Source organism: Globicephala melas, chromosome 2, assembly GCF_963455315.2.
Source record: "Globicephala melas chromosome 2, mGloMel1.2, whole genome shotgun sequence".
Classification (NCBI taxonomy): Eukaryota; Metazoa; Chordata; class Mammalia; order Artiodactyla; family Delphinidae; genus Globicephala; species Globicephala melas.
Genome location: NC_083315.2, coordinates 138,143,418 through 138,169,304, shown reverse-complemented (window position 1 = coordinate 138,169,304; position 25,887 = coordinate 138,143,418). Strand labels below are relative to the sequence as shown.

Genomic DNA, 25,887 nt, shown 5'->3' with positions numbered 1-25,887 from the left:
TGATGTAGTAGATTCAGTGAACTTAAAGAGTAAAAACCTCCTGTTGGAAAAGTGACTGTTGCCATATAAGGTGGGCAGTGGCCCTGAGCACTGAAAATCTCAAAAACAGCTAACTGAAGTGAAATGTCAACACTGTTCCAGCATAATGAGACCAGAACACATCAAGGCTCTTGTCAATAAAAATCCAGTTTTTTCCTTCAAGCATTAGTCAGAGGGAAACTCAACACAGACATCTAAAAAGCTAAGAAGATGGGAAGTGGTGGTCAGCCTTTTCCCATCTGCTCTTTGGACCCTGAAGAGAGCATTACTTTCCTAAAGCTAATGTATTCTTCAGTAATGCCCATTCATCGTGTCCACCACAGCAGCTGCTAAACAGCTCATGTGTGATTTCTTAATGGGCTCCATCCTGAAACAGTGACATTCTTTCCCTGACCCAAACCACAGCAAGATGCCAAGCTCAGGAGACTGTGAAGCATGACGCTTACCCAGCCCTTCATGGATCCCAGTCTTGTCTTTAGAGTGCTTTCTCTTCCCTTGTTGGTCCAGGCATGGAAGGCCTCCTGTGGTTTCGAAATACAGCTTCTTGTTGATGAAGAGGAAGAGGACAACCAGAAGAACAAGAAAGACCCCAACTGCAGACAAGAAGCTGATGGCTTCAGGAGGGACTGGCAAGAGAACACAAAGGAAAAAATATCATCAAGTGAACCAACTTTTCGTTCTAACGACTGATCAAAGTTATTTGGAATCTTTCCATTTATTAACTAGAGTGGCAGATACTCTACAAGTCCTGACCTGCTGGCATCCGCAGAACTGTGTACAGGGGAAAGGAAAAGGACTATTGCCAGGTACATCCTGCCAGGCTGGTTCCTAGATGACAGACCTCCATACCTTTGCACGCGTGGCATCTTCGACCTGGAATATAACTTCTCTGGCCCCTATCCTCAGCCTAATATTCAACTTCAAGCATGCAAGCTAATAGAGAGATATCAGTCAAATGCGTTGAGCTGGAAATGGTTAACCACTGTTATAAAAGCAAGTGTTTTAAAAATACAAAATGCCTGAAGCTTAGGAAATAATCACCTGAGACAAAGTTTCAGACATACATCTATGGATATGAGCAACTGGAGGAAAGTCATTTCCTGGATACAGTTTTGCAAATTCATCTAAGCAATACATGACGATGATGATTATCGGTGGTGACAAGAAAATTCCTAATTTGTGCCATCCGTATAATAAATTAAATTTTGACTGCTAATTTTTTGGAATTTTGGAAGATGAATTTTCATCTTCCTCTGTTCCCTCCTCATCAAAAAATTCCTGAGTTTTAAAGGACCCTGGTTAAGTGTTACCCAGTATGCTTTACAGAGTCCCAGCCATTGCGTTCAGCTATGAGGTACACATAACACATAGGCCAGAGCTCGTTCCGGGCTGAGGGAAGATTCCTCCAAGGAAATGACATTTGAGTTAAGACAATATTCCATAAACAAATCGAAAAATCAAGTTCTGTAAAGGAATCAGTCACAAAGCAAGTGTCAATAAGAGTTATTCAAGGCAGTTGGGTATATGCAAAAGCTTATGAAAATGAGTCTCCTAAGAGCACCTTTAATCCTTGGGCAGGTTTAATATGTGAATTAATAATATGAAGGGATAATATTCACCTCATTCTACCATCCAGATAAACAGAGAAAGGATGAATCAAACCAGTCCCAACCCTATGAAAAGATGAAGAAAATAAATGGCATTGCCTCACTGAATTAATCTGGTGGCAAGCCAGGGAAAGAACAAACAAACAAAAAAATAGCAGGCAAGATAACAGCTTTGTAATCTGCAAAATGATAATAAGCGCCTGCTTTTCAAAGTCAACATATATTGTGAAAAAAAGTATGCACAGATTGATTATTCCCTCGGCCACCAGAGGCAGCACAGGTAGCAGTGTTCACTGGTATGGACTCAACAGTCACACAGCCTGGGAGGAAATCACATTCTACCACTTACCTTTGTGGCCTTGGGCAAATTGTTTAACCTCTCTGTGTTTCAGTTTCCTAAGCAATAAAAGGATATAATAAATATAACTACATTAAAGACTAAATGAGCTAACACAGGGAAAATAAGCTGTGTGGTACCTAGCACATATAGCATTCTCAAACAGGAATAACCATCTTCCTCAATATCACCATTACCATCTTTGCAGAGCTTTTAAAATATCCCGAAGTAGTCAAACATGAGATGGATGTGCTGCTTTGTACACAGGCTGGGCTCCAGCACCCACTGCCTCCCTTTCATCAAAACAATTATCTCAGAGGGATGGGGAAGGGGTAAAGTAGGAGTTTGAGATTAGCAGATACAAACTACTACATATAAAATAGATAAACAACAAAGTCCTACTGTATAGCACAGAGAACTATATTCAATAGACGGTAATAAACCATAACGGAAGAGAATATGAAAAAGAATATGTGTATATATATATATAACTGGATCACTTTGCTGTACACCAGAAACTAACACAACATTGTAAATCAACTATACTTCCATTAAAAAAAAATTATCTCAGGAATTCCCTGGAGGTCCAGTGGTTAGGACTTCACCCTTCCACTGCAGCGGGCATGGGTTCAATCTCTGATCAGGGAACTAAGATCCCACAAGCTGTGCAGGGCGGCCAAAAAAAAATTATCTCTACCTCCCCCCACGATTCTTGTATTTTCAGCTACTTCCCTTAGTAGATACAACATCATGCTCACCTGCATGAAAAATGCACTAAGTATCTCCCATCCTTTAAAAGACCCTCCTCACCACCATATGTTCTCTTCATCCATAGCCTTCTCTTTCCCCCTTCACAACCAACCATCTTCAGAGTACCCTATGCTTACCTCCACTTTCTTATCTCCAAAGCCTCTAGCTTTGAGATTCCTTTACAGATTCTCACTGATCTCCAGGTGCCCAGCCTTACCCCCTCAAATCCTTTCTCCACAAAGTAGCCAGAGCAATCCTTCTGAAATTAAGTCTGATTTGTTCAACTGCCCTCCTAAAGTCCTCTGCAGTGGGTTGAATTATGGCCCCCAAAAGAGATATCCACCCTGAATCTCAGAATGTGACCTTATTTAAAAGTCTTTGCAATGTAATTAGGGTAGGATCTTCAGATGAAATTTTCCAGGATTAGGGTGGGCCCTAAATTCAATGAAAAGTATCCCTAAAAGACACTGAAAGGGAGAAGACACAGAGAGAAGAAAACCATGTGAAGACGGGAGCACAGACTGGAGTTGTGAAGCCACCAACTGAGGAATGTCAAGGGTTGCCAGCAGCCACCAGGAGCCAGGAGAAGGCCCTGGAAGAGATTCTCCCTCAGAGAATCCAGAGGAACCAACCCTGCCAACACCTTGATTTTGGACTTCTGGTCTCCAAAACTGTGAGAGAATACATTTGTTATCTTAAGCTGTCACGGGTGTGGTAATTTGTCATGGTAACCCTAGGAAACTAATTTACCCTCCAATGGCTTCCCACCACCCACAGGGCAAAACTTGAATTCCTTAACTTGGTTTACAAGGCCTTTTATGACCTAGCTGCTGATTCCAATCTTTATCACTCATCACTCCCCAGCATCAAACTCTTTGTCGCCAGTATATTCATCTATTTCTGGTTCCCCAAACACAGCTTACCTCCAGACCTTTGGAGAAGCTATTTCAAACCCATGGTACAACTGTCACCCTCTACTGTCTAACTCTGATACTATACTTGCTCTGAAAGCCTTTCTTGTTCTTCTTGACCAGAGTGGATGCTTCTACTATGTGTTCCCATCCACTGAGACCTCAAAAGCTTTTTCAAGAGTTTTCAAATGTTAAATTTTCAACTGCATATGAACATGGACTTTGCCTCAGTTACCCACTGTACTCTCAGCAGCTAGCATAGGATAGGCACTCAATACATATTTGATGTTTGAATAAATGTTGGACTCTTCTATGCTACAACATGTTGATAAATGAAAACTTCTGGAAAGAAAATATATACCTCAAGCGGGTCAGTAACACTAACAATACAGGATATGATTTATGTTAAGATCTGGGCTTAGGTAAAACAGGGTTCATCTGTCGTCCATAAGCAGAAACATTTGTACCTAATAATGCCATTCATTAAGGAAACTAAATCTTGATTTTTGAATAAGCTATATATTTCCATTATAAAGCAACATGAGGCTTATTACATAAAATCTGCAAAATACAGAAAAAAATGAAGACAACCACTCAAGACTTTGGGTACTTTCTTCCAGTCATTTTGACTGTTGGGCAAATACTAAATTGTCTGTATTGATTTTACCTTTATTGACTTATAAAATATTTTTATTAAAAAAAAACTTCTATTATTTTTAGAGACTTAAAGAAAAAATAAATAATTCATGGATGTAGTAAAATATTTTGAAAATACTGGAAAATGTTTTTTTAAAAAAAGATCATGTTGAATCTCACCACCTACCACTGTTTTCTCTTACAATTTTTTTCTTAACTATTTTTACCATAATTGAGATACTATCTTACATGCTGATATTAATGCATTTAATATAAAAACATTCACAGATTCCAGATTGAAGACAATATAAAGAGATTCAATATAATCTCCAAAGAGACAAGAAAGAATGGGGGGAAGCCCTTGTGTTGTTCAAAATAACTCTACTTTTTGTAGATGAAAATATTTTTGTTAGTAATAATTCTTGTAGCAGTGACTAAACTATGGGTGGGTATAAAATTCCTAGGTAGGTACCAATATTTTTTTTCCTCAAAATTGCCTAGACATCACTCCATTACCTTTTAATCTTTAATGTTTCAAGAATGAGTGTGATGCTGCAGTTTACTTTTTGTTATTGTATGGGCAACAGAATTTTTTGGTCTAGAATTTCTCCTTTTAACACAAAAAAATGGACAGAATGTGCCATTTTTGGGGATCTTTTGTTGATTTTTTCCTGGAACCTAGTCTTTTCACCAACATATCCATGGATTTTTTAAAGCTTGGAACAATTTTCTTCGATTATGTCTTCAGTAATTTCTTCTGTGCCAACTGTTCTTGTTTCTTTCTTAAACTGGGGTACTATTTCTTCAGTTACCAATTTTTAGGTTTTTTTCTTCTGCATTCTAGCAGTTCTTCTTAAATATGGCCTACACTTTTCACTCAACTAAATAAGTGAAAGTATGTTGTTAACTACTACACCCATTGTCACAACTGTAAACTGAATATCTGAGTCAGTGGCAGACAGTGGGGGAAGATAATGTCTTTTGAGTTGGATGGTGGAGAACACTAGGAATAAGTACAAATGTAGCTAAAGCCGAGAGAAGACTTAGTTCAGCAAGTGTGGTTATTTCATCAGAGTTCATGTTCCTCTCAGAATGTATCAATTCTAATTTCATCTTTTTCTATGTATTTATGGGTACTTAGCTGGAAGTCTGAAGAGGTGCGTGAGAGGCTGCTAGCCAAATGCTACGTTAAACTATAGGTTAGCATATGTACTTTCTACATGAGTAGAGTATCACAGAAATGACTTAGAAGTTGGCAGTGACCCCAGATTTGTAAGAATTGCTTAACCAGGGTTGCACACAAACTGTCCTCTTTAAAAATGGTTTAAAATTACAAACATGACCTAGCAATCCCATGTCTAAGTATATATCCAAGAGAACTGAAAATATACATTCACACAAAAACCTGTGCATGAATGTTCAGAACATTATTCATAATAGCCAAAAAGTAGAAATAGCTCAGATGTCCATCAACTGATAAATGGATAAACAGAATGCGGTATATCCATACAATGGAATATTACTCCACAGAAAGAAAAATGAAGTACTGATACATGCTATAATACGGATGAAACTTAAAAACATCATGCTAAGTGAAAAAAGTCAGACACAAAAGGCCACATATTGAGTGATCCCACTTATATGAAATGTCCAATAGGCAAATCCACAGAGACAGAAGATATATTAATTGTTCCCAGAAGCTGGGGTGTGGGCTGGGGGCTGAGGAGTGACTGCAAATGGGTATGGGTGGTTTGTTTTTTTTCTGAGGTAATAAAATTATTCTGGAATGAGATGGTGATGATGCTTGTGCAATTCTCTGAATATACTAAAAACCAGTGACTTACACACTTTAAGAGGTGTGAATTTTATGGAATATAAATTTCATCTCAAAAAGATGCTTAAATTCTAAACAGCTTTCAGTAAAGACTGGAAAGAAATATGAGAAAAATTATAATAGTTTTCTTAGATTTGGTTTGGAAGTGATTTTCTTCATGTTTAAATATTCTGTAATTTTATTACTCAATATTTAGAATTAAAAATAAAGTTTAAATATTGTAGATTATGAGACTTGTCATCGGCACAGCTCTAGCATCTATGTGTAACACTGAACACAGCACGCCAACAGTACTATCAGTCAAAGCCAAAGAGGGTTTGATGCTGCTACATTTGAGTCTAAATAAAATTAGAGACTTTGGCAGGGAAGCTTAAAGTCATCTTGCATCCCATATATACAAATGCTATGGTGAAGAACAAGCATTACTTGTATCATCTGCCATAGATGACAAGGGCACATATGTCAAGAAACTTCACGGCCATCTGCAGAGTAACTCATCTAATTATTCCAGTAATTACTAAATTGGAAATCAGATGGCTGTGAAGCTCGGTCACATAGTTCATATTGAAGCTTTCAAACTTCTTCAAAGTTAAATATACCTCTCACGTTCCACTGGAGAGCCCCATCTGTTGGTTCTCAAGCAATGGCTCAAGAGCATGCAATGACATAAACAGAGAGGCCTCTGCATGTCACACAGTCATTAGATGTTTGTAATTTCATTCCACGGTTGTTGAAGAGGTTAAAAAAAAAGCTAGCCAATTGTAGCCATCTGACTCATGAGTACTAGAAATAAGATAAGAGGGAGCCGAAACTATACTTAACAAAATGATGAGGGGAAATCAGAATTAACTGAGCAATGACAATAGAAATCATTAAAGAGTAAAGTTACAATTTCTCAGGAACTTTCTTGACACCACTCTGAGGATTGTGAGGAATCTCATTAAAAACATGAGGAAAGCCTGAAGTAAATCTAAAACTCTACTCACCTATATACCTCTACCATCCTTGAGTAGCCATCAACCTGAGAGTCCTGTTTTCCATGACATAGTTTCAATTTCATTCGTCCCTTTAAAAAGCAGCATGACTTTGTAATTGTTTCTATGAGGTTCTCAAGCGTGGTCATGCAGCACAAGTCCCTGACTTGAGCCTAAGTTTGTTCACCTTAAAATTCCAGGGTTGATCTAAGGCTCAAGCACAGTGGCTACATACAGCAGTACTGTATTACAAACCTCAAGGCTGCTAACAGACTAGATCTTAATTGTTCCCGCCACACAAAAACAAGTTATGTGACATGAATCATGTAACAAAAAATCAATTATGTGGACTTCCCTGGTGGCGCAGTGGTTAACAATCCACCTGCCAGTGCAGGGGACATGGGTTTGATCCCTGGTCCGGGAAGATCCCACATGCCACGGAGCAACTAAGGCCGTGCGCCACAACTACTGAGCCTGCGATCTAGAACCCACAAGTCACAACTACTGAGCCCACATGCCACAACTACTGAAGCCCGCACACCTAGAGCCCATGCTCTGCAAGAGAAACCACCGCAATGAGAAGCCCGCGCACCACAATGAAGAGTAAGTAGCCCCTGCTCGCCGCAACTAGAGAAAAGCGTGCGTGCAGCAACAAAGACCCGACGCAGCCAAAAATAAATAAATAAACAAATTTATTTTTTTTAAAATCAATTATGTGACAAGACGAAGGTGTTAGCTAATGCTACGATGGTAATCACATTACAATATATAAATTATCAAATCAACACATTGTACACCTTAAATTAGCACAACATAATATGTCAACTGTATCTCAGTAAAAATACATTTTAAAAAAGAATTTAGGATTGCCTGGGCGTGTCTACATCCTCCTCCAGGGATCCATCAACCTGAGGACGCAAGGAGCCTCCCAGGATGGTCAGAGCCGAGTTGACCTGACTGCAGCATGGGCATCCACCACTCAGGTTGACCCAAGCCCAGACTCCTTTGGTCCCAGGGCAAGCAGGTGATGTAAAAGCTATAGCATTAGATACCAGTAGCTTTTGCAAAACAAGGAGATGTTTTCAAAGGCAAAGGTGGCACAATAAGAGTTGAGGCCCTTGACCTACAGTTTATGTTCAGACTTTCTTTGCAAAAAGAAGAGAAGGTAAGAAATGAGAAACTTTTAAGACTTGAACACCAATGTGCCAACTCCATATAGAGCATAGAGCTACTTCAGTGCACAAATTCAAAACAACTGTACAAAGAATCGGACTCATTTATACCATTAGCTGTGTTTTTACAACCAATTACAAAATTACATGTCATTTAAAAAATTAGTACAGAACAAATTAAATTGAGTATTTTAATTTCCCTTTTTTCCTACAGTGATGCTTCTGGAACCAAAACATAAATAAAAGAACAAAGCCTTAAACACTTAGCAGCATATTATTTTGCCAGTGTACTAAATTTAGGGCTAGTTAGGCATTATAACCTCAACAGCCAACACGGATATTTCTCTAAATATTTCTAGGACTTCAAAATATAAAATATTATATATATATATATACATATATATATATATGAAAATGGGTAGTGCTACTTAAATTTTCTTCCTGGTAATAGCTAACAAGGGTATGTTAACTACATATTCAAATAAATTATTTGGAAGGAAAAAGCAGACCTTTCAAAAAATAGGAAAAAAAAATTGGCTTAATGAAACCTAAATGAGACTTTAACATGTTCCAAAATAAAACATAGCAACATATGGAGTCACTAGCAACCAATCATTCTGCAAACACTTGAGAACACAGCATTTCGGGGTATACATGGGATGCTATCTTTAATACAGTAATATATGTGTGTTGAAATATGTCCACCTTCTCCTGAGAATTAAGTAACCTAACTTGTCTGCTTTACATGTTTAAAGTGTATATCACCCCTTAGCACGAACATGAACACACACATGCATGCGCACACACATTTCTAGAAGCCAAGAATTGTCAGCAAGCTTGCTCTCCTTTTCCTTAATACTCAGGTGGTGAGCTCAGAAGCAGCATGTAATGATGAAAATGCCTGAAACGCACCAGTAGGTCAATGGAGGGAATCTCTGAGTCTTTGTTCACTTGTCTGAGTTTCCTGAACACTTCAGCTCTTCTCCACCATCCCCAACCTCTCCATTTTCCTACATCTTCCCAGATGGGGAAGAGGACAGAAAAAGAAGCAAAAGGAATGATGTGGCGTTGATGGTTTATAAGGCAACAGTCAACATTTTTGGATTGTTGGATTTTTAATGGCATGTTTATGCTGCTGAATTTAAATGAGCGATATATGGGCCTTGTACAATTTCTATGTCATTTGCCAAAAAATTAATCAGTTAGCATGAATATCATTCATTATAACTTGAACATCACTGAACTTAACTATATGATCAAATTATGAACATGTGCCTAACAAAAGCATGCCATGCAGAAACATCAGGGAGCATACATTTATAAGATTTTGGTGGAATGGTTGTTGAATCAATGTGGCAATTTACCTTTCAAGTAAAAAGAATATTTTTATAAATGAGAGAAACTGAGAGACAAGTCTACTTCAGACAGACAAAATGTCTCAGTAGAAAGATATCCAAATCTCTCCAACTCTCCAAAACAAATGCATTTGGAGAGCATCTGGAGTGAAATATAATTTTGATTTGTTTATAACTTATTTATTTTTCAACTCGCAGAACTGCCCACACAGTGAGACTGAAATTTTCACAGAACTGTTTCTCACTAATCCAAAATCCTCAAAAAAAAGTTTTTTCTTGCAGTCTAAAACAATTAAATATTTTTAAAAGATTATTATAAAGACTCTTCAAATTTACATTTTGACCCTAAAAAGTAGTATGTAGATCTTTGTGCTCAAGGACTAAGCAGCATATGGGACATCTAGAAACAGGAAGATTTAAGGGCCATTTAAAGCCCCAATTTCTCAGACAATGTAAGTATTTTCTTGTGTTCAGAAAGTTATGCATCCACAGAGATACAAGTTCACCCTGTTACCAAGAATTTGTTGGGAACACTCAAAATCTACTGACATTTCAGCTAAGAGCATAATGTACAGATAGCCCTAACAGTAAAATCTATTATCTATCTTTGTGTCCCTTTCTAAAGTTCAGACCACAGGACAACCATTTAGGTAACAACAATTGAACAAAATTATCATTGTATTCAAATAAAATAGGCATCTTTTACTTATTCTAGTTCCTTAGGAGAAGTTAAGAAGCCGCCCTGGAATTAATTTCTGAATAAAATCCCCTTCCAAAACAGATGGGATTCTAATCAATTCTCAGATTTCTCTACTAGAAGTATTTACTGGTTCTTTTTAATTTAAAAAAAAAAAAAAAAAAACACCACCCTAAATTGTCTGTTTTACTGTCTGTGCTAATTTCATTTCATTATACCTTTGGAGTAAGCTGTTATTTTCCCACTGGTTCCCATGGCATTCTTCATTATCAGCTGCTAATTGTCTAGCATTCACATAGGACTGTGAACCGCTAATTGTCTAGCATTCACATAGGACTGTGAACCAAGTAGGCTGCTGCGTTGGCTGAAGTTCTAGGGGAAACTGAACAGCAGTAGAATTATGCAGTTATTATTGTGACACATTAGAAAGTTTCCACCCACTTACATGCCCACATCACTCTGCTATACAGCATCCATAACCAGAGGGGCCGTGCACTGGGGCTAGGGGGCCATCTGCACTAGGTATCCACTTGTTGATTAGCATCACACATTAAGGGAAGACTACACAGGGCCAAACTGTTGCAGCCATGACAGCCAGAGGTCTGGCTCCATATGGTAGGAGTGAATATTGATCTTAAAACACAGTTATGACAGGTCCGTCTAAGGTTTTTTTTTTAACTCCCAGCCTTTAGCACAAGTACCTGACTCGGCCCAATAACTCCCTCAAACTTCTCCCCATTTATCTGTCCAGAATCAAGGCCAATTTAGAGATTTAAACATTTTTGAAAGCTGCAAAGAGATTGGAGACTTTTAAGTTGGTTTTGAGATGTACTGCTCCTTGAAATCATTCCTAACGGAGACTTGGATATCTGGAGCTAATTACATTTGACCTTATAAATTCAAAATGTGCCAAACAAAAGCTATTTAGAAGAGCCAAAACAACATGCAACATTTTACGCATTTAGGTCAGGAGGGAGTTGTGAAAGTCTCTTAATTAGCAAAGCAAACAAGAACTATTAGAGTGGGACTTGGAGGCACAGAACGTGGTGTTTTTATTCACATGCTTTGTGGGCAGCCTGTTGCAAAGTCTGGTGAAACAAAGCTCTGATTTCAGAGCATGCTATGTGGTCACTTTTACAAGAAATCTGTGCTCTTGAGACACCTGTGCCTCCTTCAGGTGGATCATTTCAGGGTTCAGAGCTACTCTCACCAGATGAGCGTCACAGGGAACTACATTTCCTTCCTGGGTTCAACAGGATCGTCTGAATGCTGTAAAACACGGCAGAGGTAGGATGATGGCTTCAAGCTGAGCCTCACTTACTGGTGCATCCTGGTGAGGCCACCACAGTCCTAGTACTATTTCAGGGCTTTTATGTTTAAGAATATGATATTCAAAGTTTACTTAGAGATGCTCAGACTCTCGAGGACTAGTTCGCTCTAATTAAACCAGCCAGAAGCTGAAAGGCAGAGAGGCAGAGGAGATGCAAAAACAGCACTTGGCCCTGAGTTAGGAAGTTCAGGTCCAGCACTGTATTACTTAACTCTACAACCCAGGGTGATGTGAGGTCCTGAGGGCAGGGCTGTGTCTTGACTGCGGGACGTCTATGTGCTTTTACAACAATAATATATGTGATAAATTGGGACACCAACTTTTATATTGTAATGGTTATTCCTGGTCCAGGAACTAGAAGCAATCTTGTATCCAGAGAACTACAACCAACCTCATACCTGGGGATGGCTCCATTTAAGATGAAATTACAGCTCCCAAGGTTGCCTGGTAAGCAATGAATAAAAGCAAGAAAAATTGGGTCTTCTTGAGGCCCGTTTCCACCCATCTACAGGGTACATGATTCAACAATCTTCTTTCAAACACTCTCTCGCTCAGATCCCAGAATAGCCAGTTAAAATCAGAACACCTGGGACTTCCCTGGTGGTGCAGTGGTTGGGAATCCACCTGTCAATGCAGGAGACACGGGTTCGAGCCCTGGTCTGGGAGGATCCCACATGCCACAGAGCAACTAAGGCCGTGGGCCACAGCTGCTGAGCCTGCGCTCTGGAGCCCGCGAGCCACGGCTGTTGAGTCCACGAGCCACAACTACTGAGGCCCATGCGCCTGGAGCCCATGCTCCACAAGAGAAGCCACCGCAATGAGAAGCCCGCGCACTGCAACGAACAGGGGCCCCCCACTCGCCGCAACTAGAGAAAGCCCGCGTGCAGCAATGAAGACCCAACACAGCCAAAAATAAATAAATAAATTCATTTTAAAAATAAGTAAATAAAAATAAAATGAAATCAGAACACCTATCCCTCTGGTCACAGCGAGAACCCATATCACACACCATTCTTCTTCAACTTTTCTTTCTATATGCCAAAAACATCGCCAGAATCTTATTTAGGGTTCTCTTCCTATACTCCAACCACTCTCTCAAAGCTCCTCTTCTCTGCTCACCTCTCAGAGTTTTTATATTCTTAAAGATTTTGTGTTTGTGTCCCATTCCCACTTTAAAAAGAATTCCTTCAGATTTTTTATGTATTCTCATGGCTTCAGCCATCACTGAGGGCTACCAAGTACATGTGTCTACAAGCCAAAACTCTTATCAGAAATGTGTCTCTACCAGGATGTCCTGCAGGCATCCCCAAGGTTATCAAGCCTAGGACTCAAACTCATTATCCTCTTCCAAAGTCCTCTGAAACCTCCAAAACTCTGCCATTCCATCCCTAGCGCAGTGCTTTAGTCAGACCCTTACCATTCTGAGACCAGTTGCTACACAAGCCTCGAAACTGATGTTGTCTTCCATCTCCTTTCCCTGTTACTTCTATTTTAGATTTTTTTAAAAGTCTAGTTCAAGTTTTCAACTGTTTAATTTCTTTAAAATATGATCTGGGTCTCTGGTGGAGAGGAATTACCTGGGCTATGCTACTTTAATGAACTTAGAGGAGAGCGAGGTTCAGATAGAGATCATTTCAGGAACATGGTTGAACGTTGACTATCCCTACACACACACTTATGTTGGATACTGCCAATACCCCACGACTCCAAGCCATCCCACCCCCCCCCAATTAGATTAGCCATATAACCACAGACCCAAAGTCATGCATAAAAGCTACTAGGATTCTCCACTGCCTAAAGATGAAAGCTCAAACTAGTACCGTAACATTTGAGACCCTTTCCAAACCAGCCCAAACCACCTTTCCACCCCTCATCACCAAGCCTACCTCCCAGGTCCTCTGTGCTTAGCTTTACTAGATACTTACTGTTTCCAAAACATGCCATGGACTTTCAAACCTCTGTGTATTTCCTCATAGGAATCCCTCTCACTGGGGTGACCTTTTCCAACAGGCGAAGTCCTCCTCACCCTCTAAGAACCCATGGAAAGCCAAGCCCTGTACAAAGCTTATCCCCGTCCCACCAAGCAGCATATATGACCATGCCATTTGCACAGTGCTTGTATCTTCACACTTAACTTGAGACGTTGCATTACTGTTAGTTTAATCCAGCTGTAATCCCCACTAGACTGTAAATTTGCTGAAACCAGAGGTGGTGTGTTCTTATTCATCTTTAGAGTCCTGATGCCTTGCTCATAACAGATCCATAATGCATGTTAGTTTAATAAAATTAAAATCATAACCTCCAAGATGATATTTTATTTTAAATGAGTTTACTGATGGAGTTATTGCATTGTAACCATCACTGAATTAGAGTATAGAATGAAAGAAGTCTCAGGAAGGCTCCTTACAAAAACGAATCCCACGTATGATTTGCCCTTGTTGTCTTCAACAAGCATATGGTTCTGCTGCTCCTGCCTTACGGTTTAGGTCCATTAAGGTTTCAGGGCCTTCAGTCAACTATCAAAAATGGGGGCTGGGGGCTTCCCTGGTGGCGCAGTGGTTGAGAGTCCGCCTGCCGATGCAGGGGACACGGGTTCGTGCCCCGGTCCGGGAAGATACCACATGCCGCGGAGTGGCTGGGCCCGTGAGCCATGGCCGCTGAGCCTGCGCGTCCGGAGCCTGTGCTCCGCAGTGGGAGAGGCCACAACAGTGAGAGGCCCGCGTACCGCAAAAGAAAAAAAAAGAAGTGTGGGCTGGGAAAACTATTATCCTAAAACTGTTAATTTAGAAGGAACCCTAGAGGACATTGATTCAACCCTCTTTACAAAAATAAAGACTGAAAGCCAAAGAGGCCAAGAGACCTACCCCAAATACCCATCATTATGGTGGCAGAGCTGAGACCAGAGCCCAGGTTTCCCCATGCATTCTGACAACGCTGCTTTCACCACTCTCTGCTGCTTCTCCCTGAAATCCTCTCACAGAAGCACAGCATCTTTGGAATAGAGTTCTTCTGTTCACCAAGAACTTCCGGCATCTCACTAAATGAAGCAATCTAGTATATCCTATCCTGATTGAGAGCCATCAGCATCTACTTGAACACTTCTAGAGGCCGGGAGCTCACCACTCTGCCAAGCAACCCGTTCCTTCCCGGTCCCTATCTTCTGGGTATACATTCTTCTTCACAGAGGATGTCAGTCTCAACCCTGCCAATAGCTGAAGACAACAATTATGGCTCCCCGATTTCTTCTCTCACCTAAAGAACTGTAGCCTTCAACTATCCCCAACATACGGTTGTGACTCCACAATTTTACTGGTTGCCCTTCTCTGTCCCATAGAATATGACCTAGCCCTAAGCAGCTTTTGTCTTTGAAAAGAGAATAGAAATAAAGCCTTTGGGAAAAATGTCTTTCAACGCCTTTGTAATTTTTCATGCAAAATTGCCATTTCTATCAGCTCTATAGGATGTCCAAACAGTAATATGCAGGACCCATCAACAGAAAACATTACTGGAGAATGTTCTGTTTCTAAACCAGTTTACATTTGGTACAGACCTAAGGAGCTGAAACTACACGCATTATGCAAGTACCTAAGAAAAATTTTAGGGCCACACGTGAGCAAATCAAACTAAAACTTTTCAGAATGAATTAAAACATTCTCTCCTATTTTTTCTCCTTTCAACTCCCATCCCAAGTTCTGAAAGCATTCATTATCAATTCAAAACCAAAAATATTCTGTACATATCTTTGATAAGATCACAACCATCTAAACTCCTGCAGAAATTGTTTCAGAATCCCACTGTGAGTAGAAAAACAGAAGAAATTTCTCTCTTGGCTTATCTAACATCTCTTCCAGTTAAACTTTCATTATTTAAACCTTGTGGAGTCCCATTTTGATAACATCACTGATATCTCCATTGAAGAGAAAAAAGACTGAATAGAGCCTGTTCTTCCACATGGAAAACCACTGAGATTATTCCTTCAATAATTCAAGTGTTTATTGAGCACCCACTCATGACTAGACTTGATTCCTAACTCTACGAAGTTTAATAAAGATTTTCAAGGAAGGCTTCATAGATGGAAAATTTATTCTACACAAAACAAGACTTAAAGAAGGGGATTTAAGGATCAGTTGTTGTAAAATAAGGAAATTGTTAAAGGAGGTTGATTGACTTAGCAAGAAAGACTCCAACAATATTTTTTGAATTTTTTTAATTTAATTTTATTTTTTTATACAGCAGGTCCTTATTAGTCATCAATTCTTATACACATCGGTGTATACATGTCAATCCCAATCTCCCAATTCATCCCACCACCACCAGCACCACCCCCACTTTCCCCCCTTGGTGTTCAAATATTTGTTCTCTACATCTGTGTCTCTATTTCTGCCTTGCAAACCAGTTCACCTGTACCATTTTTCTAGATTCCACATATATGCGTTAATATATGATATTTTTCTCGTCTGACTTACTTCACTCTGTATGACAGTCTCTAGGTCCATCCACGTCTCTACAAATGACCCAATTTCGTTCCTTTTTATGGCTGAGTAATATTCCATTGTATATACATACCGCATCTTTTTTTTTTTTAACATCTTTATTGGAGTATAATTGCTTTACAATGGTGTGTTAGTTTCTGCTTTATAACAAAGTGAATCAGCAATACATATACATATATCCCCATATCTCTACCCTCTTGCGTCTCCCGCCCTCCCACCCTCCCTATCCCACCCCTCTAGGTGGTCACAGAGCACCGAGCTGATCTCCCTGTGCTACACGGCTGCTTCCCACTAGCTATGGGTTTTACTTTTGGTAGTGTATATATGTCCATGCCACTCTCTCACTTTGTCCCAGCTTACCCATCCCCCTCGCCATGTCCTCAAGTCCATTCTCTCGTAGGTCTATGTCTTTATTCCCATTCTGCCCCTAGGTTCTTCATGACCATTTTCTTTTTTTTAGATTCCATATATATGTGTTAGTATACGGTATCTGTTCTTCTCTTTCTGACTTACTTCACTCTGTATGACAGACTCGAGGTCCATCCACCTCACTACAAATAACTCAATTTTGTTTCTTTTTATGGCTGAGGAATATTCCATTGTATACATGTACCACATCTTCTTTATCCATTTTTCTGTCGATGGGCACTTAGGTTGCTTCCATGACCTGGCTATTGTAAATAGTGCTGCGATGAACATTTTGGTACATGACTCTTTTTGAATTATGGTTTTCTCAGGATATATGCCCACTATGGGATTGCTGGGTCATATGGTAATTCTATTTTTAGTTTTTTAAGGAACCTCCATACTGTTCTCCATAGCGGCTGTATCAATTTACATTCCCACCAACAGTGCAAGAGGGTTCCCTTTTCTCCACATCCTCTCCAGCATTTGTCCAACAACTTAATTTTAAAACATCCCATAATCCACGTCTGTAAGCAATGCCTTATCTTATTAATAGGTCTAAAATAAAAACAAGACCAATATCGGAAACTTGTAATTTATATAATATACCTTGTCAAACTGTAGGAAGGTAGTCTAGTCTGCCAATTTTATGAACGTCTTTAAATACTGATAAACAAATAAGCTTGACCGATAAGTAATATTTTTGTATATATGGCTGAAGAAGCCTTGCCTGGAAAAGGCAAAGAACCTCTTCTGCCTTTGGGTGAATTTCATCTGGCTCCAGCTATTTTCTGAAATGCTTGCTGACTTGTCTTTAGATACCATCTTTAAGATAAATCATTGTTGATTGTCCACAAACTGGAAATTAAGGGCCTGCCCCACAGTTCATTGAGGCAGAAAGATGAGAACTTGCTGTTACTGTGGGGTAAGAGGCACATTTGCAGCCTGGGTGATGGGATCCATCCATCTAGGGAAAGTACAGTTTTAATCACTCTGGTATCCTGCCTCATCAGGGCTTTTTTGAGGCTAGTGTCCAAAAGACACTGTCAGTAGGGGTTCAGGCGACTGTGAGGAAAGCAGTTCTAGCCTGAAGTCCAGAGTGGAACAAGAATTTACAAGTGAGGACATGAGGACCTGGGGCCTCAGCCTGAGCCAGCTGATGGAAACAGAGAACACGAGAAATAAAAAGGATGCCCTCAGAGGCTGAGAAAAAGAGGTAAAAAAAAAAAAAATTAAAAAAATAAAATCAGTGCCAACCCCGTAAGGAGGACAATAATGAAAACTATGTAGCTGTTAACTTAGTGCATCTCTTTATTCTACATATTCTGTTCATTTTCAAAGATGCCCTCCCAACACGATAAAAATTATCATGCATATAAACAGATGACAGCAAAAAAAAAAATTGGTAAGAAACTAGCATTGCTGGAGAATTTAAAGAAAAAAAAAAAAAGGAGAAAGACTGCTAATCCTAAAATTGGGAATTGAAAATCCCCCAAAGATGACATCAGCCTAAATCATCCTAGAAAAGGATGACAGAAAGCTAGCTCAGGGAACTTTCTGTTTGGGGATGGCCCATGTTACCACGGGGATAGAGAAGAGCGGGCCTGGGGCGGGGGGGGGCAGGGATATACTGCTCCTCTCCCTCTTCCTCCTCGGGTGCTGTTAGGGACTCAGTTGTGTCCCTCCACCAATTCATATGTTGAGTCCTAACCCCTGGTACCTCAGAATGTGACCGTATTTGGAGATTAGGTCTTTAAGGAGGTGATCAGTCTTTCGGGTGGGCCCTAATCAGATAGGACTGTTGCCTTTATAAGTGGAGAAAACATAGACACAGGCACGGGTGGGCACAAAGAAAAGACCACGTGAAGGCAAAGGGGGAATACAGCCAACCGGAAGCCAAGAAGAGAGGCCTTAGCATGAAATCAACCCTGCCGACACCTTGATCTTGGACATCAGCCTCCAGAACTATGAGAAAATACACTTCTGTCGTTTAAGCCACCCAGTTTGTGGTATTTGTTACGGCAGCCCAAACGGATTAATACAGGTGCCTTCCCTTGAACTAAAAGTGTACATCAGAGAATGATTAGCTGTCTCACTGAATAAGCATGTATGTCTCCTGCCCTTAAAAGAGACCAAAAATCACTTCCTTAGGGGGGATTATGTACCTCGTGAGGACAAAGGAGAAAACGATTAAGGTCCGTCTAGACTCCTGCAGCTAATTTTCCAAGCACCGCAACCCCTCAGTTCGTGTCCTTTTTGTACCCATTCTGAATGACAACAAAGTCTCTGTAGATTCTCTGTTTCTATGCTCTCAGTCCCCTAAATTCATCCTCCTTAGCACTCCACCAAATTCATCTTCACCAAGTACTGTTTTACTCTCCCTCGGCTGGTGGTAATGGTTTCTCATTAGCTATAAGATACAGCCCAAATTCCTTTATTTGCCTCATAAGGCTATAAAGGGTCGAACCCCTAGCAATCTCCCCAAGGAGGGTAATAAAACCAACGTAGCAAGGTTGTCTGGGGGGACGTAAGCGCAGAACTGGCACATGCTAAGAGCATGAGGAATGCTAGTTTCTCCGCCACATTACACTTCATTGGAAAAGTGCTGGGCCTGTAAATTTAGGACCTTCTTCTGGATGAGTAATCTATGGACTCTAAATCAACAGCCTTAGAAAGATGTTTCTGATAATAATTGTGTTTAGTTTGTTTTTGATCTTTCTTTGCATTGTGGCAGGCACATAGGAGGTGCTTTCTAAATACAAATTCTTTTTTTTTTTTTTTTTTTTGCGGTACGCGGGCCTCTCACCGCTGTGGCCTCTCCCGCCGCGGAGCACAGGCTCTGGACGCGCAGGCTCAGCGGCCGTGGCTCACGGGCCCAGCCGCTCCGCGGCACGTGGGATCCTCCCAGACCAGGGCACGAACCTGCGTCCCCTGCATCGGCAGGCGGACTCTCAACCACTGCGCCACCAGGGAAGCCCCTACAAATTCTTTTGAATGACTTTTTAAAACCACTCAACAAGGACATAGGAAAATCAATGTCATCGGGATTTTTAGTATTACACTTTTCATGATCATCAGGGTTTTAATAAACTGAGCAAAGGGCACAAATACTCTGGTCCTTTGACCAGGGCTTGGAAATATTCTAGCTGAGAGAGTCTTAACTGTATTGATTTAATGGAATTTGAGTTGTACAGGAACATTTTAATTATCAGAATCTTCTTTAGAAAAAGCCTTTGAGATCTGAGGTAAGTTTACATATTATTATATGAATCACCATTTGCTTTAAGAGTTCATCTAAATCCCATCTGTTTGATTGGAAAAGGGAACTCGGAATGAATCCATCTAATTTTCAGTTTTCTTCCTTGGAGAGAATCGTGATTGAAAGTTAGAGGAGGGTTATGTGCTGCCTTTTTTTTTGATGGTTTCTAGAGGAAGTTTTAGGGTTTCCATAGTAATGCATAAGGAGTCACTATTTTCTGCTACAATTTCCCAGCAAAGAGAAGAGCACTGGTAACTATGGTTTAGTATAAATGAAAAAGTCGAGAGTAGATCATTCTAAATTTGTTCTGGCTGTTGGGGGATGGGTGGGACGGAGCACTGTACTATCAACTGAAGGTGCCTGACTCCCAGCTCCGCAAGGCAAATGATGCATTTACTGAACTTCCAGTGGCAATGTCAAAGATATCCGAGGCATTCTGACCAGGCGTGAGACAGGTAGGGGTCCCCACATGTTGCCCCTGAAATTCACAGGACAGTTTGCATTTAAGGAAACACTGATGTTGCTACACCTCCATCTCCTCCCTTTCCTTTCTCTTTCCCTATCATTTTTCTCTTTTCTTTTCCCCCACTCCTTTGGCCTTCCCCTCTGCTCTTTGCTCCACCCCCTCCCCTTCTCCGGTCCTGTCTGCTCTTACAGCTGTGTTCTCAGCTGTTCTGGAGGAGAGGAGAGTGGTACAGGATGCTGGTTGAGGCACGCCCTCCCTCCGGGAGCGAGTCACATTCCTCGGCACTGTCATTGGCATCTTTTCATCACTGCTGGCGCTGTGATGTTCCCTTCTGCTGGGCCTGGCATGTTCCCTTCCTTGTAACAATTCAGCCTGTTTTCAGGTTTTTAAAAAATAGTATCCCTTTACCTCATGTCACAAGGTGTACCTGCGCATCCTTATTTTGTTAAATCTGAACAAACTGTTCTCATTGGTGAATTTAGAGGAACTAAAAAAGCCTCCCCAGCAGCTGTCCAGTGTAACCGAGGACTTGTCTTATAGACAACAAAGCCACAGAAAGGACTGTGCCAGGAACGCTGTTATCATGCACCTCAGTGGTGGTCAGGAAGGGACTTCCCAGTGGGTAGTGACGTCTCTGTGATTCCATTTGCAAGAGCTTCAAAGCTTACATTTGCTTTAAACTGATTTTACTTTGAAATGGTACTCCATCATGATTTTCAAAGTTGGTTATTATTCATAATCTCTGGAGCAAGCACACTGTTAATAGCAACCATACCTAGCAATTTAAAATGTTAAAATGTTTTCAGAGCTAAGTGATTTAGTAAGCTCTAGAAAACTCAAGGTGATCGTTTGCTTTAGCAGAAGACTAACTTCCTTACCTTGCCCATCATGAAGGCAAGTCCCTTGAAAGTGAGATACCCTACATAAAAGAGCTTAAGATTTAACGTAGCTTTTAAATTTTATTTAACAGTTGTCAGCTCCTACCTACGTGTCACCTCTCTCTGCTCTTTTGGTTAAAATCACTGAAGCATTTGCTAACAAAGTCTCTGACGACCTCGAGACCAGTCAAGGTAATTGTCTTGATACACACGGACTTCAGATGGGCAGGAAGCCCTCCCCGCTCCTTTCCGTGCAGTCCTGGGAGGATATTGAGACAGTTTCCAGGGAGAGCAGAATTGCTGACATTGTTGTTTCTATGGCAGACATGAGGGTCCATGTGAGGTACCAGATTCCCCAGATATGATCACTCCAGATATGACGTGTTTTTGGCATTTGTTGGATCAGAGAACTGGAGGAAAGAAGAAGAATGGGAACTTCTCCCTGCTGTGGCAGCGTGAGGTCCCAGAGAGTGACATGATTGCTTAGAATCCATTCACTCATCCATGCATCCATCCAACATATACTGAAGGATACCCACTTGCAGAGGAAGTAGGGAGGGAAGTATGGCACACAAGTGTCCTGCCTTCAAGGAGCTGGTGGTCCAGGGAGGAATACCCGCTCTTTCACCTGGTGCCTCTTCTGAACTCCCCCTGCCCACACACATACACGCACACACAGTGTTTCAGAGAGGAAACTTTAAGGGAAGAGATCACACACATCTAGGCTATAAGTTTGAATCCTCAATTAACTGTCTAAGGACAAAGAAACTTATATGAAATGAGATGCTGAAATAGGGCAGAGACTCTCACAGGCTCTCTCTTCACATGTTTTCCCCCTTCCCCCCTTCCCTGGAGTTTAGGGAACGTTTCTGTTGCCAAACTCCATGACAGATGTTGTATGAGACTGAGGGTGGGGCGGGGTACAGGAATATTAGACGTTTACCTTCAAGGTCTTCACAGTGCAGAAAAACCAGCTATAAAAAGCTGCCTAGGGGACTTCCCTGGCGGTCCAGTGGTTAAGACTCTGTGCTCCCAATGCAGGGGGCGTGGGTTCAATCCCTGGTCAAGGAACTAAGATCCCACATGCCGCGCAGCCAAAAAAAAAATAAATAAATAAATAATTTTTTAAAACCCCTTTTTTAAATTTTGTTAAAAAAGAGTTTTTAAAAAAGCTGCCTCGTTTGCCAGGTATTAAATGTTTAATACCAGGTAAGTGGTGTGGAAATGCTGTAGAGTTCACCTTCCAAGGGGGTTGGAAGGGAGTCATGTAAGAGGGAACTTGGGTAGCATCTGACTAGGAGGCAGTCTTGGGGAGGGGACTGGATTACGGGACCAGAGGCCTAGAAATGGAGAAGGACCACCCTGTCTTGGGGCAATGAATCGAGGATGCTAATTCTGTCAATCCAGAAGGTTTCCCTTGGGGGCCCAGAGTGGTATCAGCGCACTGATATAGATCAGGACACATAGGCTTAGAGAGATGGAGTGACCTGCCTGTTGGGCACAAAGCCCTGGTCAGGCTGGAGAACCAGGCCTAGGCCATCATCAACAATGAGAGTTAGGGTTTTTCTGTAGCAGATGGCAGAATCCAACTCTGGCTAAAAAAGTAAACTCAGAATCTGATGAAAAGATATGCAGAGTTCACAGATTAGAGAGACAAAAAGAACAAGTAAGACTAGAAAAGAACCCGAATGAGGGCAGTTTGGTCATCTGGATGGGGGGAATGAATGGGAGTACTATCAGGATGAATCAGCTCTGATTATTGCAGGGCAGTGAGTCTCGGCTGAAGGGACACGCAGACCCCCTGCCTGAAGGGGCGGGACTGCCTGATTGACAGTACCCCCCCAACTGCCCACCGTGGGAGTGCTGGCTCCCCCAGGCAAAATTAGGAGGGAAGAAGAAATAGATGCTGGGCAAGCAAAAATGTTCTTTCTCTAAACAGTATCGAGTCCATTACAACAAAATTGCAATAATTTCCTCAGGCCACAAAGTTTTAACCTCTTGGAGGTATATGAGAAGTCCATGCTGTTTTTTGCCCACGTCAAGACAAACGAATTAAACAGAGCAGAGTCAGCTTCAAACCACTGAGTTTTAGATCTGAAAGGAACCTCAGAGGTCAACTAGAACAGTTCTATCACTTTACAAGTAAGGAACCCAAGGACTTGTGCAAGGTTCTACAAGCTAGTTCCTGGCAGAACCAGGAGAACTGAGCCGGCCTCAGTCCCAGGCCAGGCTCTGTCCACTGTGCTGCATCACATGTCATCACAATAAAGTCTCCACACAGGAAAAGAATTTGGTCATCTCCTTGGCATTACATGTGATGCAGTTTAATGGCTCCTGCAGCTCATTTTACCCACCAGTGTAGTCTCCAACCACACCTTGTCTTCATGAAGTTTCCTTTGCATGAGCATGCCTCAATTCTGGAGCTAACACGGCAGCTTTAGGATGTCAACATTCACAAAGCACTCTATGTTTTCGGTCATTAGAGAGTTTTCCCCAGGCTGATTTACCAGTTAAAAAAAAAAAAAAAGAAAACTTAGATGACTAACATTTAATAAACACTTGCTGATTCGCTGCATACTTTCTTTAAGCCATTTACATCCAGGTGCATGAGAATGTAATTCCAGAATTGTTAAAAAAAAAAAATAGAAACTCAAAAATAATCTAAATGTCAAAGGGTTGAATCAAACCATACTATATCTATATGATTAAAAAGATTATACAATCATTAAAGTTACAGGCATGGAAATATCTCATGATACATAGTTGAATGAAAAATTTAGGCAACAAAATTCCATATTTCTACAGAAACAATAGCAATGCACTTATATGAATGTCTGTATAGATACGCATGTATAGATGTATACACAAACACATATATAAAAATATACGTATACGTATGCATGTGCGTGCGTCTGCACATACATACACATATAAAATTTGTACCAAAATGTTGATTGGGGGTATAGGGCAATGAAATACAGGTGATCTTTTTTTCTCCTTAATTTATATTTTTATATCAAAATTTATTTTTTCCTTAAATAGAAAATAAATTTATTTGATAAATTATATTTTGTAGGATTGCTTCAGGCAGTCCTAGATGTGCCAGATAACCTAAGCCTCACTGTCCACAGAAGCCCACCCATACTGAAGAGGCACAAGGCCCCCGGGGTCTGAGGAACTATGTGGATGCTGCACGCAACCCACTGCATTCGCTGGGGAAGGACAACACCCCCAGTGCACGCTCTCCTCAGAGCACAAGCAAGGAAGGGAATGGTGGGACCGCCCACTCTGAAAAGGCTAATTTTGTTTTTCCCAGCACCTCTTCTGTTTCAGAGTCCACAGATGGACCAGAACAGCTCTTGCACCGTTGGACTTTCAAGAGAAAATAACATAACTGCACTCTATATTCCTACGTGGAGGGATGGTGGTGGAGGGGTAGGGAAACAGGATGAAAAAGACAGGTGTGTCGGCTCCAACTGCCAGTGGTTTTCTTTTGTCATTTTAGAGACACTGAGTGATAGCTCTTGCTCCAGATTCAGGTACCTCCTCTCCAAAGCCAGAATCTTGGGGAAAGCAGACAATGAGAAAAGGGCTTTGCGGCTGTCCCCTCCCCCTCCCCCAGCTCTCCTCTCTGACAGGCAGCACGGTGATTTAACTGTCAAACACTAGGCAGCACATCTTCTTTCATGAGGCTCCACAGTCCACTCCATAAACCGACAAAGGAATAGAACAAACAAACAAGTGTTTGAAAGCTATTGTGTTGCTATGGCAACTAGCCTGGCTTTTCCAAACTCCCAAGGGAAAAACTCTTCCACCAAAAAAAAAGAGAATAACTAACATCCCTGACATTTTATTAATGCTTCTGTACGTGCCAGATCAATATTTCTAAAACAGCCACAGCCAAGGCTAACTACCAACCATATCAAAGCTGACCTGGGCTAGAGAGTCTAGCACTAGGCTTTTTTGCTGGTGATGCTGAGGGAGCAGAGGTGTCGGGCTGGTCCACTCAGCAGACATTTATGGGACTCACACCCCACAACATAAGGACGCTTCTACATTACATAACATGCAGCAGCTACTTACATGAGTCATGAGTAGCTCAACTTCATGAGTAAATAAGATCTGAAGTAAAGATGGGGGTAAGGCAGAGATCAGGGAGATAAGAGGGTCTGCGTGACCCCGTACCAAGTTTCCTTTACAGATTCCTGAGATCAGAAGCCTATAAACACTGGAGGGGGGCTATGATTCTGTGCTGGGTTTCTGGTATTTGGTGTGGTGGGAAGAGGAGGCCAACCCACAGACTTTTCTGAGTAGTAATAGTACCAATCCTTTTGGAGGGACGAAAGGAGTATGTCTCAGTTATAATGGAGCTGGGTGTGCTAGTTGTTGACCATGGTGCTGTGTTCAACTGGTGAAAGCGGTGCCCACTTCCAATGTAAAATTACCCTCTTGACACCTTTTGATGTCATGCTCTCTAGTCCTCCCATGTATTCAAAAGATGGCAAGAGCATGAAGGTCAGCTGCATGAAAGGAGACGCTGCTGGTGGGAGTGCAAATTGGCACAGTTTTCCTGGAGGGCACTTTTGTGATATACACCAAACACCATAAAAATTCCAGAGACTTCAACCCAGCTAGTACACTTAAAGAATTTATTCTAAGGAAGTACCCAGAGACATGCATAAAGATACTGCAAAGATATTCACTGCAGTGTTCTTTGTAACAGAGAAAAATTGGGAACAATATA

General features: G+C 41.1%; 1 protein-coding gene across 6 annotated transcripts in view; it reads right to left on the bottom strand.

Annotated features, from left to right (window-relative positions):
- The window catches only part of SYT16 (synaptotagmin 16), a 274,427-nt gene that overhangs the window by 170,418 nt on the left and 78,122 nt on the right, over positions 1 to 25,887 (bottom strand). For 4 of the 6 annotated variants that reach the window (XR_009563141.1, XR_009563140.1, XR_009563142.1 and 1 more), the window contains exon 1: positions 486 to 609. Coding sequence is in view for 2 of the 6 variants with exons in the window: in XM_060294878.1 (XP_060150861.1) it covers positions 486 to 665 (180 nt within the window). In the remaining 4 variants the exon portion in view is untranslated. Of the gene's footprint in view, positions 1 to 485; positions 666 to 25,887 lie in introns of those variants that run through there. The other 2 variants (XM_060294878.1, XM_060294877.1) reach the window with 1 other exon arrangement.